The sequence below is a fragment of the Chelon labrosus genome (assembly GCF_963514085.1).
Source record: "Chelon labrosus genome assembly, chromosome: 6".
Classification (NCBI taxonomy): Eukaryota; Metazoa; Chordata; class Actinopteri; order Mugiliformes; family Mugilidae; genus Chelon; species Chelon labrosus.
In genome coordinates, this window is record NC_140342.1 from 29,587,787 (window position 1) to 29,601,338 (window position 13,552).

Here is a 13,552-nt window from a genome sequence, read left to right on the forward strand (position 1 = left end):
AGGAACCAGAGGAACCAAAGGAACCAAAGGAACCAGAGGAACAAGGGGAACCAGAGGAACCAAAGGAAGCAGAGGAACCAGAGGAACCAAAGGAACCAGAGGAACCAAAGGAACCAGAGGAACAAGGGGAACAAGGGGAACCAGAGGAACCAAAGGAAGCAGAGGAACCAGAGGAACCAAAGGAAGCAGAGGAACCAAAGGAACCAGAGGAACCAGAGGAACCAAAGGAAGCAGAGGAACCAAAGGAACCAGAGGAACCAGAGGAACCAAAGGAACCAGAGGAACCAGAGGAACAAGGGGAACCAGAGGAACCAGAGGAACCAAAGGAAGCAGAGAAACAAGGGGAACCAGAGGAACCAAAGGAACCACAGGAACAAGGGGAACCAGAGGAACCAGAGGAACCAAAGGAAGCAGAGGAACCAAAGGAACCAGAGGAACAAGGGGAACTGGAGGAACCAGAGGAACCAGAAGGTGGAGCAGTTTAAGAACCTACAACCATCCATCTCAGAATCAGAATCACTTCATCAGATCAGTTCTCATCTCTCCTCGTCCTCTATATCTGAGCATTCATTGGCTCCTGATGATAAACCAGAATAACGTTAGCCGTTTCATTAGCCAACAAAAAGAACAAGATAATGCTAGTAGCTCTCAGCTAACAGTAGCTCTTCCTAGCCTCTCAGCTAACAGTAGCTCTTCCTAGCCTCTCAGCTAACAGTAGCTCCTCCTAGCCGCTCAGCTAACAGTAGCTCCTTCTAGCCTCTCAGCTAACAGTAGCTCCTTCTAGCCTCTCAGCTAACAGTAGCTCCTCCTAGCCGCTCAGCTAACAGTAGCTCCTTCTAGCCTCTCAGCTAACAGTAGCTCTTGTAGATCACTTGAAAACACCTGGATGATCATGAACTAAGAGCCCAGAGGACGTCCTGGTCAGACCTCATCTGTTCTATATCAGAATCAGAATCGTCTTCATTGCTGCGTATGTTCACACATATGAGGACTATGTCCTAGTGGCTGGTCCAATGATCAGAAGAGTCCCAGTCAATGTTAGAGATGATGACGTGGCTGTAGCCTGAAAAAACAACTCAGCTAAATTAGTTTTTAATCGGTTGTTGTGTTTCTAGATGTTCTTTAGATTCTGGTTCTGATTCTTGACACATGTGCTGCAACAACATCCTTCACCATTAGATTCAGAAATACAAAGAAAGAAGAACAGCAGCAGCTCTTCTTAGCCTCCTAGCTAACAGTAGCTCTTCCTAGCCTCCCAGCTAACAGTAGCTCTTCCTAGCCCCTCAGCTAACAGTAGCTCTTCCTAGCCTCTCAGCTAACAGTAGCTCTTCCTAGCCTCCCAGCTAACAGTAGCTCTTCCTAGCCTCACAGCTAACAATAGCTCTTCCTAGCCTCCTAGCTAACAGCAGCTCTTCTTAGCCTCCCAGCTAACAGAAGCTCTTCCTAGCCTCCTAGCTAACAGCAGCTCTTCCTAGCCTCCTAGCTAACAGTAGCTTTTCCTAGCCTCCCAGCTAACAGTAATGCTTCCTAGCCTCACAGCTAACAGTAGCTCTTCCTAGCCTCCCAGCTAACAGTAGCTCCTTCTTGCTTCCTAGCTAACAGTAGCTCGTCCTAGCCTCCCAGCTAACAGCAGCTCTTCCTAGCCTCCTAGCTAACAGCAGCTCTTCCTAGCCTCCCAGCTAACAGTAGCTCTTCCTAGCCTCCTAGCTAACAGTAGCTCTTCTTAGCCTCCTAGCTAATAGTAGCTCATCCTAGCTTCCAAGCTAACAGAAATGAACCACAACAGAAATGTCTCCAAGGGGTGGAGCTGAGGAGAAAATGAGTGAAATGAGTTTATTTCTTTTTTAACATCCTGATCACACGACTCCTCTTTTATCAGTGTGTCAACAATTAATTAAAACTGACGACATTAAAGATATTTATAATTCCGATGAGGACGTGTTGTTAATTTATCATTTTCGTGGTGTTTCGTCTACTTACAGGTGTTTTCTCTCTCTGAAATCGTCAACTCTGAGTTTCTACAGGACATCAACTCCTCATCAAGACAGAGAGACAGAGAAGACATTCATCCTGCAACAAAGACATGAAAACTTCAACTAGTAAACCCTGGTCTATCAACATTAGTGAGCAGCCAGGACATTTATTAAACAGATTTATGTTCAGGATCTGAGGCCTGACATGTGACCAACCAGCAGATTATTAGTGATTCTAGATTAAGATTAGATTAAAGATGAACCTGTGTGTGTCTGGTCTGAACTCATCAGATTTCCTGAAGTTTAACTGTAGCCGATCTGAACTTGTTCATTCTGCTGCGACGCTGCGACACGTTCAAACACGTCCTTCCTCCAGGTATGAGGCCTGAGGAGCTGAGCGGGAAAACCGATTTAAACTGCTCACGTCTGGCTGACGTCCCGTCATGTGGTCTGAACCTGGTCCCTACAGGCCGACCTGGATCGACCTAAACCTGGATCAATCTAAGCCAGGATCAATCTAAACCAGGACCCTCATAATCTACATGCTGCAGCTTTTAGAGCTGGAGTTGAGTTCTTGTGATGCATCAGTAGTTTTTAGGACTAATAATTAGACTCTGTAATAACTGGATCGTCCACTGGGTTGGTTTCTCCAGCGTTCCTCTAGCACCTACCAAAGGTGAATTAATTAATTAATTAACTACAGAGCGTTAGAGCGTCTGTAATTACTGCAGGTATTTATGGGAAGGAACTAAAAATAGTAGAATAATAAGAAACTAAAGTGACGATGAAAGAGGAGGAAGCCGCCATGTTTCCACAGACCACAGACCTTTAAGGTATTAAGTGGCTGCAAGATCCAACCTCACCACTAGAGGGCACTACACCACACACAGTGGACCTTTAAACAAAATAAAGTTTATTTATCGAAGCATCTTTCAACAATAATGTTTCCTGCGTCACATAAAAAGTTAAAAACACAACATTTAAATTAAATCAGACTTAAAACAGGATTCAACCTCCGCATCACCTGGACAGTCCTCCAGCCAATCAGAGACATTTATACTAATCAGATGACGTGTATGACTACTGTTACTCTTCTGCCTATTACCACATTAAGCCCCACCCACATGATCTGATCGGCCCAGTAGACCTTTGCTTAAGGAGAATCAGTTCTCTCCTCAGACTTTGATTATAAGCGTTTACACGAGGAAATAAGATCCTGGTTCAAACTGGTTCAGATTCTGGTTTAGTCTCTTGCTCAGGTTCTGGTTCAGTTTCTTGTTCACATTGTGATATAGATTCTGGTTCAGATTCTGGCTTACACTCTTGTTCAGACTCTGGTTTAGTCTCTTGCTCAGGTTCTGGTTCAGTTTCTGGTTTAAACTCTGATATCTAATCGTTTAAATAATAAAAGTTCAGATGGATGTCTGAATGCTGTCGTACGACATCAACCCTTTCCAAGGGCCCCGCAGCCCAACTGTGTCATTTGGCCCCAATTATGTCTAGAATAACTGGGGCCTTAAAGCTATGTTTTGACACCAGGCCCCACTACAGGACGGGGCCATGAGATTAAGCGCCTGTCTCGGCTCATATTGTAACTTCAGAGCTGAGAATTCCTAAACAAATCTGCACTTAATCAAATTATGAACAACCAATTGACACGCATTGAACCTGGGGCTTTAGGGGCCTCTCTGGCTCTGGGGCCCCGCGGCAGCTGACCGCTCGGCCCGGACGCTAATCCAACGTTAGCGTCGCTCGGCTCATATGTGGCTGATAGGTTTGTGTCGGGACCAGAACTGGATCAGTACGTGGATCCTGAACCAGACATTTTTAAGAAGTCAGAGATTTGGCTCATGTTTTTCTTTTTGCTCTGGTTTAGTTTGGAAGTTGTTTTTATTCTGTCACCACCAACACCTACTACATTTAGTAGATTTATGGTTTGTTGTTGTGAACTTCCTGCTTCTTTGGAAACACAAGTGAAACCAAAAAGAAATTACAAAAATAAATCATTAAATAAGTCGAGTTTCCTTCTAAAAAGGAACTCAAATGTTTAACGAGCTTTAAAATGTAAATTAATTCTGTCAAAACACTGAGGAGGAAGATTTAAAAGAGACTTAAAGCTCAAAGTTAAGTTTCATTGAGGCGTTTGTTGGGTTTTCTGTCCAGTTTTCTTCCTTTCAGTTTTGTTTTGGGGCGTATTTATCTATTTATCTATCTCTTATCTATTTATATAAATGACCTGGATGTTATAGTTTAATCTTTGCTCCACGTGTTGATCTGAAGTCTATTTCTCTTCTCTGGTGTTTTATTGTGACACAATATTTTTCGACACACTGGTGTAAAAACTTTCTCTATTTCTACTTTTATACTAAAACTCAAGAAAACACGTAAAAAAACAAAACAGCCACGACACCAGCAGATACAGAAACAAAGAAAGTTTTATGACTTTAGTCGACGTTTGCTTCTCGTCATTGTTGTTTTCATGACTAATCATCGGCCTTTAGCTTTTTAATTGAAACAATCTGATAAAACTCACAGTTTATTTGCTCATAAGTGACTTTTATAACATTTAAACATCTATTCTGACCCGTATCGTCATATTTCTGGGGTCATCTGGAAACATTCAGGTTGTTGTTTGTGTAATTGCAACTACTTAAGAAGTGTTTTTAATTGTTCCAGTCTTCATGGTGCTGAGATATAAAGTCCTGGACTCGTTAGTGTTTCTATGGGGGACCCTAAAAACTGATGAACCTGCTGGAACGAGATGTTTCTTCAAAGCTTTATGACTTTAGTTGATGTTTGCTTCTCGTCAGCGTTTGATGGGAATAAATCTTTTCATTGTTTTAATTAATTAATCTGCTGACTGACGACATTAATGACATTTAAAACATCTCTTCTCCTCATGTTGCTTCATGTCTCTGTACAGGTCGTGTTATATTTGAGATGAAGACGTGTTTTTAGTTTTCTTGTTTCGTGTCCTTTCAGGTTTTATCGACATCAGAAAATTCAGAGACTGAGATAAAGTCCTGGACTCGTTAGTGTTTCTACAGGGGACCCTAAAAACTGATAAACCTTTATGAGTTTAGGAGACGTTTGAGTTGTTTACACTGATAAACATTTATTCTTCAGTCTTTTCATCGTCTGTTAATATTGTGCTTCTGTATTTTCAGGTGCTGTTAAATGTTTTGTAGTTTCTGGAACCAGACCATAAACCACATTAATCCGGTTTAACTGTTCAGAGGAGTTCGGGTTTATCGGGTTTTCCAGTGTGAACGGAACTCGGAGTCAAAACACGGTGGTAGTAGTGACGCAGCGGGGACACCGGGCTCGGTTCTGCTGGAGGATCACCCTCCGGTACCGGGTTGTGAATATACTATAAGACGCCGCCACGCAGGGAGCTCGGCTTCTCCTCCGCACCGTTAAACCCCGGTGGACGTTTAACGGCCGCCTCAGATCATGGCGGTAAAAGTGAAAGAGCGCGTGAGCTCGTCAGCAAACGGTAAAAGGTAACATGTCCGACCGACCGGAGAGAAACCCGACACCGAGGCTCCGCGTCCGCGATCCGGAGCCGCCGTTTCCCGCCAGCCCACGGAGCCCGCTGTTTGAACTGACGGACGTCCGCGGCAGCCAATCAGCGGCCGCCGTGCGCCAAAGCCGTGTTTATTCCAGCCCGGCAGCCAATCAGAGGCGTCCTCGGCGGCCGCGTGCGTCAGCAGAGTAGAATGTGAGAGTGGGCTGCCTGTCACCGGAGCTCACTCCGCTCCCATCCCCCATCCTGACCGAGCAATGGCGGCCGCTCTGTGGCCGCTTTGTCCTTCTCATGTTCCGCGTGTAAACGCGCACAAGTGTACAAAACTCGGTAAGGAATGAATACGTGTTCCCTTGTGTTTCATAAGAATGCGCTCACGAGCACATGATGATTGTTCGCACTTGTCTCATCGCATGTCTTGTTATGTCGCACTGCTTTTTTTCTTCCCTCCTCCTCTTCCTCCTCCTCCTCCTCCTCCTCCACGGAGCATTTCTTCTCCGTGGGTTCTAACAATGGACCTGGAGGAAATGAGGCCACCGGCACCGACCCCGTACCCCACTGTCCCCCACTGTCCCCCGGCTTCCTGGGGGGTTTGTTCCACGGAGAGTGTTTTTATTTGTGTCTCGACCTTGGCGCACGAATTTATGGGCTGTTATGTAAAAAAAAAAAAAACTCGAGTGTCAAGTGCGCACATAGATGAGAGGGAGTTTCAAACATGGCCGCCTGGAGGGGGCGGGGCGAGCCGCCGCCGATGAAGAGCCGTGATAAGACATGGCGGCGGTGCTCCACATTCACACCGGCTCCGTCTGGTTGACATGAGCTCATGAAGCGGCGCAGGATGAGACAGTGACGCGTTAAAAGGCGCTAAGCCACTAAAACACGTCCGTGTCCGGGACATTTTGCCGCTTTGCCCCGTTGCCCCGTTTATATATTCCCTCGTCGCGGCGGTGGGCGGGAGAAGCGGACCGTCGTCGCCGCTTGACTCGACCAGACGAACATCAATCAATCAAAGTGACACTACGTCAACCGAGCCGCCGACTAATCGATATATTTGATGCGTAGTTCGGTGTAAACTCGATGTTTTCGCCGTTCGCCGCGTCGCAGCTGCGGCCCCGCGTCCGCGTCGGGTCCGATTCGGGGTCTTTAATCGGGTCTGATGGTTGTTTTAACGGAGAAAGGGACGGTTGCAGCGGCAGGACAGGAGGCGAGAGGAGGGGGGCGTGGCCTACGGGTTTAGAAATTCTAGCCATTGTTCCACTCCGACGCGCGAGGAGAGCACCTCTGTGGAGCGCTCGGCCAATCAGCGCTGCCCCCGACCTCCTCCAGGCCCCGCCCACTACACTATATATAAAGGCTCGGCCGTCAGCAGCGTTGGCCACTGGCACAACATAACACTGATTGATCCGCCAACGAGCAGAGGGATTTACTTTATTCAGCCTTTCATTTGAGCCGTCCTTTATTTTATTCCACTAAAACAATGGCAGACACACAAGTTGACTCCGGCTCGGATATCTCTGCCAAGGTAAGCCTTCCGCCTCACCTCCAGCCTCTGCGCCCCGCGGCTCCTCCAGCCGCTCAGACTCTAACCTACATAAAAAAAAAAACATTTAAACCTCATTTTTGTCCTCGTCTCGTTTCGCGCTCATTCGGACCCGGAGCCCGTGGAGAGGGGGGGCGGGGGTGGTTGCGGGAGATAACGGGTCAGGAGAAGCCGGTTTTCGGTGTGAGCTCCGGGGAGGATGCGTGGAGCGCAGCGCGGCTCTCCGGCTCCGCATCACGGAGATTTGCTGCCGCGGCTCATTGTCCGGAGAGGAACCGTCTGCGCGCGTTCTTTGTTTATAGGAAGCAGCTCGGTTCTTCCCGTAGAAACGAGCATCCCGGACCCGAACTCCCCCCCCCCCCATCTGTGTGCGCGGCGGGTTCGGGTCTCCGGGCTCGTTTCTCCGCCGCTCCGTCGTCTTCCCGCTGAATTGACGCGCACATTTACGCACAATTTATTCCGCGTATTCCGGAGAGAGAATGCACACGAGGAGAATACAAAAACAAATAAAGCCCGGGTCCCGGTAAAAAAAAGAGAGGAGAAGGCGCCTCGGTGCCCGGCTGGAGCGGTACCGGGGGCTGGACGCGGCGGGAGTGAGAAGTTGTTCCGTTTGAATGGACGGAGAGGCAGGCGGTGCGTGGGCTGATCCACTCCGACGGCAACTTTCGCTTCTCCATCTTTTTTTTTTTATTTCTCTTTTATTTGTTTGTTGCTTCGTGGTTTGTAGTTTTTATTTTAAAGGGCACCCCCGGGCCTGCTCCGTCCGACCCGGTTTGTTTACCGACTCCGGAAGGTCGGCTGCCGCTGCCGCCGCTTGCACGGCGTCTCCAGCCTCCGTTTACCGGAGAGGCTGTCACCCGGAGCTCCGCTGCCGCTTCCGCTTTTACCTCCAGGTTGATTCTAGTGATTTTAATCTGGAGGGCGCGTTTTTTTTTTTTTTTTTTTTGTACCGGGGGGGGAAACTTTTCTCTTCCGTGGAGGTGTGATGTGACCGGGGGCAGGGAGGGGGGCGGAGGGGGGGCTGCTGGACTTTGGATCAGATCGGGTAAAACTTTAATAGCCCCGCGGGGGGAGCGTGGTCTGGGTCCGCGGCGGATCTGAATGAGATGGTTGTGATGAACATATGGAGGAGGGGGGGGGGGGGGGGGGGTAAAGTTGGGGCCTGGTATTAACGCTGTTAATCCGGGGGTGTCCGTTCAGACTCTATTTATAGTCGCGGAGCATTTTTACGCACAAGCGCCTTTTTACGCGCAGAGGAGGAAGAGGAGGAGGAGGAGGAAGAGGAGCGTCTCCTGCTCCACAGCTTAATGGATCTGAACCGATCACATTATGTAAAGCAATGAATCAATAGCAGGTTATGTGTTGGGGGGGGGGGGGGGGGGTAAAAAGCTCCGGTGTTTGTGTCGCTTCGTCTCCGCCGCCATGTGTCGTCTTCTATTGTCCTCCTCCGTTACACCGAGCGGCCAGCAGCGTGCGCCGCGTTCACCGCCTCCTCCTCCTCCATCACCAACCCCTCCTCCCTCCTCCCTCCCTCCCTCCCTCCTCCTCCCTCCTCCTGCGCCCTCCTTGTGTTATTCTAAAGCGAAGCGGTGCATCCTGGGTATTGCAGTGCCTCTCCCGGGCGTGTCTCGTGACATATGGCGGCAGCGGCAGCCTGCAGAAGACTACAATACCCAGAGTGCCCCTGGGGCTACATCAAAGTATCAGATTACAACACATTAGAGGGAGAGAGGGAGGAGGGGTGAGGGAGGGAGGAGGGGGGAGGCAGGGGGAGGATCTGCAGAGAGCAGCTTGTTGTGACTAAGTAGGGCAGCAGGTAAAAGTTTCATCTGTTCCAGGACCTGAAGGAGAAGAAGCTGGTGGAGGAGAAGGAGAACGGCAAAGATGCTGCCACCAACGGAAAGGTAACCTCCACCTCCACCTGCACCACCTGCACCCGCCTCCAGCCAATCAGAGCCCTGCCTTTAAATAACTAAACTCTGTCCTCCAGGAGAACGAGGAGAACGGCGAGCCAGAGGTAGACGACGAGGAGGACGAGGAGGTGGACGAGGAGGACGAGGAAGATGATGGAGAAGGTAGCAGCAAGGATCTGGTTTAACCAAAACACTCAGACGGCCTCTGATGACGGATGGATCTCATTCTTCTTCTTCTTCTTCTTCTTCAGGTGATGAGGAAGACGAGGAGGAGGACGATGATGAGATCGAGGGCGGCACAAAACGGGCAGCTGAGGACGACGAGGACGACGACGAGGTGAGACGATGAAGACGAGTTTGAGTCTGAGCGACAGGTTCAGGAGCAGACGACTAACGACCTCCTTCTTCTTCTTCTTCTTCTTCTTCTTCTTCTTCTTCTTCTCGTTTCAGGACGACGTCGAAACCAAGAAGCAGAAAACCGACGACGATGATTGATGCGCTTCCCCCCGCCCCCCCGAGCCATCCTGCTGAACCACTTCCTGAGTCTCCACCTCTGACGGGTGGAGGAGCTGGAGGACTGATTTAAAAGGAGAAAAAATAATAATAATTAAGAAAAAATGAATAAAAAAAATAAAAATCCAACATGGTCATTAGCAAGTAGAGTTCAACAACCCACCACCTCCACCTCCACCTCCATGCAGCGCGACCCCCCCCCCCCCCCCCCCTCCTCCTTCTCTAAAAGCTGCAAAACAAATTTTCTAGAGGACCCTCCAGCCACACCGTCGACGCAGAAATCCGGCTCCAACAACGACCACCACCACACGAACGGAGAATTTGTTTGTATTTTTATTTACATTTTATATTTTTGTACATATTGTCAGGAGGAGGAGGGGGGGGGCTTCTTTCTGTCCACAGCGATCTCTCTTCAGACCAAATCGGTGCTTCTTCTCCAACGACAGATTTTACTTGGTTGACCATGTTAATGAAATCTCAACAGAAAAAAGAAAACCCTGTAAAGATAAACCCAACCTCTTAAAGCCGTTGAACTCAGAGCATTCCAGTAAATTTAATGTATGTACTTTAGCTGTACCATAACTAGTTTGTTTGTATGGGAGGGTAAAGGCCAAAGAAAAGAGCCTCTTTTCTTTTGGGTTCTGTTCTGTTCTTTTTTTTTTTGTCAGCGACTTCTTCTTTTATGACGGCCTGTTTTGATGTATGTGCGAAGTTTGTTGTTTGACAATAAACCGGACTTTTATTTTGTGAGTTGTACCTCGTTTCTCTGCTGCTTCTTATTTTATTATTTAAAGTCGGAGCAGGAGGACGTCCAGGTGAGATCTGACGGGGTCAAAGGTCACGGAGCTGAACGGTTTCAGTAGCTCTATAAATATTAATAAACACAGATCTGACTGAGTCCAGATAAAACAGCTACCAATAATATAATTAAACCATAAACTAATGACTCTATATAAATATAAACTCATTGTCCCTATCACTGATTATTCTGACACATTTAACATCCACCTCTAACCTCTCCATATTATTTATAATCCCTGTATAGATTTATATTCAGGTCACTGTCTCATGTATGAATCAGTTAATCAGCTTCATCTTGATAATAACAGACGTCTCACTGGGTTTGTTTCATTCACTCTCACCATCCGTCCTGTTTAAGTCTGATTCTTGTTCCATGTAGTTATTTAGTTATTTAGTTCCTAGTTATATAGTTGGACGTATATATTATTTTGGTTGGTGTCAGGTCTTTCCAACATAAAGCTCCGTCCTCCTCTAACGATGCTACGTCTCAAGGGTCTAACCCTCAATAAATGGAATAAATTCAACGTATGAGATGAATTTATTGCATCTTGTGAGTTTGGATCCAGAGTCTGATCAGTACGGTCTGGGGGCGGAGCCACGTGGAGCTGTGATATTGATGCCCCGCCCACACTTACTCCAGACTCACTCATGTTTTAGTTTCATTAATACTACGCTCTGCTCTACCTCCACCTGGTACAAGGACATGATGGATTATACTCTGGACTAGTTTTAAAAATTAGTTTTTACTACTCTCATGGTCCCACGGGACCGCTATACAGAGCGGTTTTCATGGCAACTGGTAGTCGCCATTATGTCACATCCTGTTTCTAAAGCGTCAAATAACTAAAACTAAAGACTTGAACATTCATCAACATTATATTAACGACCTAAAATGACAGAAACCATCCTTGAAAATAAATTTATTTGACGTGTATTTTAGTTTTTTAGTTTGGCCCAAGCCCCGCCCACTAACATGGAGGGGGTGGAGCTTATGACCTATACTGCAGCCAGACACCAGGGGGAGCTCTACTTGCTTTAGCTTCTCTTTAGAGGAGCTGTTCTGATCTGAACCAGTTAAATCTAACATAATATTTTACTTCCTGGTTCATTTTTTATTTAGATTTAGTCCGTTTAGAGCATTAACGTCCTCAGCACCTTAAAATAAATCAGTTAGATTCTGTCTCAGATCATAAAGATTTAAACACTATAAATGTTTCCTGGGGACCCTAAACCGTGACGGACCCACTGGGACATAATGGTTCTTTAAAGTCGTCATCAGCTTCTCATCAGATAATCTATTAAATATAAACCAGGTTTTCAACATGAAGGTTTCTCTGAAAACAATACCACAGGATGAAGAACACGTCCACAGACTGTAAACTCTTATTTGACGTTCTTCAGTTCTTCATGTCGTGAGTGAAGAACTTGAACTAGTTCGATTCTCAGGTAGAGGTGGAAGAGATTCTTTAGACATTTTTTTATATGTTTTGTATTTAATCAGGTGAGTTCATTATTATAATATTTATTTAATGTGTATTTATTTTAACTCTTTGTGTGCCTACATCATTTTTATATTAGAGTTTGTATTTTCTATTATAATATTAATTATACTACTACGGTGTATTTGATCATTATTTGATTTTTTTAAAATTAATATTAACACTATTCTTGTAATATTTTTAATAATAGTAGTAGATGTGTTTATTATTATTGTTTTAATTAAACTTTTAAAATAATTGCATAATATTAAAACTATTGTGCAAAATAAACACAATAATATATATTTATATGTATTTTTATGATTATTAATTCCTATTATTCTAATGTCCCACTGAATGGGGGGGGGGGGGGTATCTGCAGCGCCCCCACCAGGACAACAGTCTGCATTAACAACGTGTTGACTGTGTTGACCGTGTTGCTGGTGCTGCTCTGAACCAGTTCCCTGACGTTAATGACTCTTAAACCAGATCAGTCTCTGAGCTCAACACCTGAAATCCGTCTTACCTCAGCAGGTGGTCTGACCCAGACGTCTCACCAACCCCCCCGCGGCTCCCACATGGTCCGTCCCAAACAGAGGAGGAGAGGGGAGGGAGCGGTCCACTTGTACCGGAGCTGGGGGGGAGGGAGGGGGGGGGGGAAGCTGATCGTCCTGAATGACACAGAGAACGAGACATGAATATAAATGTGTCTCACCTGGTCTCACCTGGTCTCACCTGTCCATCCACCTGGTCTTAATCTAAATGTGTCTCCACATGCGTCCCCAGCCAGCACTTGAGATCTGATCTCAGTTTGTGTGTCTGTAAATCAGCAGCGCCATCATGTGGTCAGTAGAATATTGTAGCAGCTGCTGTCTCTAATGGATCTCTACCTACCGCTGGATCAGAACCATCAACAGCTGCTGGTTGCCTTGGAGACATGATCCAGATGTTGGAACAAGATGGAAAGACTCTCACATGTTAAGATCTGATTTAGGTAGAATATCATCCAGCTGCTGTCTGTGGCTGGGACACTGTTCATACGTTCATGTTCCCCTGAGGATGAACTCTAACGTGTTATAATTATTACTCGTGGTCTTTGTTGCAGGTTGCTAAAGAGGAAGTTGCCGGTTGACTCTGTAGCTTTGAACTGAACACGTTTAACGTCCTGAACATGTTTTCAGTAAATGAGGAAACTGAGTGAAACAGGAAGAGGCTCAAGAACGACTTCCTGTTGACGCCACGGAGCAGGATCAGATGTTTGGTGTCAGACCCAGAGTCTAGGTCCAGATACCAGGATCCACCGAGGCAGTGAAGGCAGCACGGAGGAAGGTTCAGCCTCAGGAGACTCTGAACAACAGCAGAGGACACAAGACAAACACTTCCTGGACTGGAGCTGACGTTACCAAACACACATGAACCCAGGTCAAGAAGAACACGACGTTACCTCAGCACCAGGTAGCTACTACCCACAATCCTTTGCTCTCTGCTTTAAACTCTCTTGGTCTGGTTTCTGAATATGACCAGAGTTAAAAACGTTAAAAACGTTAAAAACGTTCCTACGACAAACAGACGTCGTAGACCGGAAACAAAGATGGCCGACACATCAGAACCTCAAAGAACTTAATTACAGACGTGGTTTCTGTGAATCAGTTCCTAACGGAGAGACTCCAGAACAACACTCCTGTCCATGTGTCCATGTGTCCATGAGTCCATGAGTCCATGTGTCCATGTGTCCATGAGTCCATGTGTCCATGAGTCCATGAGTCCATGTGTCCATGTGTCCATGTGTCCATGAGTCCATGTGTCCA

General features: G+C 46.6%; 1 protein-coding gene across 1 annotated transcript; it reads left to right on the forward strand.

Annotated features, from left to right (window-relative positions):
* The first annotated feature begins 6,857 nt into the window (after positions 1–6,857).
* Positions 6,858–10,221, forward strand: ptmab (prothymosin alpha b). Its single transcript, XM_084546965.1, has 5 exons — positions 6,858–7,021; positions 8,878–8,943; positions 9,030–9,114; positions 9,204–9,289; positions 9,403–10,221. Exons 1-5 carry the CDS (start codon positions 6,977–6,979, stop codon positions 9,445–9,447), a joined length of 327 nt encoding a protein of 108 aa, XP_084403091.1. The 5' UTR covers positions 6,858–6,976; the 3' UTR covers positions 9,448–10,221.
* Positions 10,222–13,552: the final 3,331 nt, after the last annotated feature.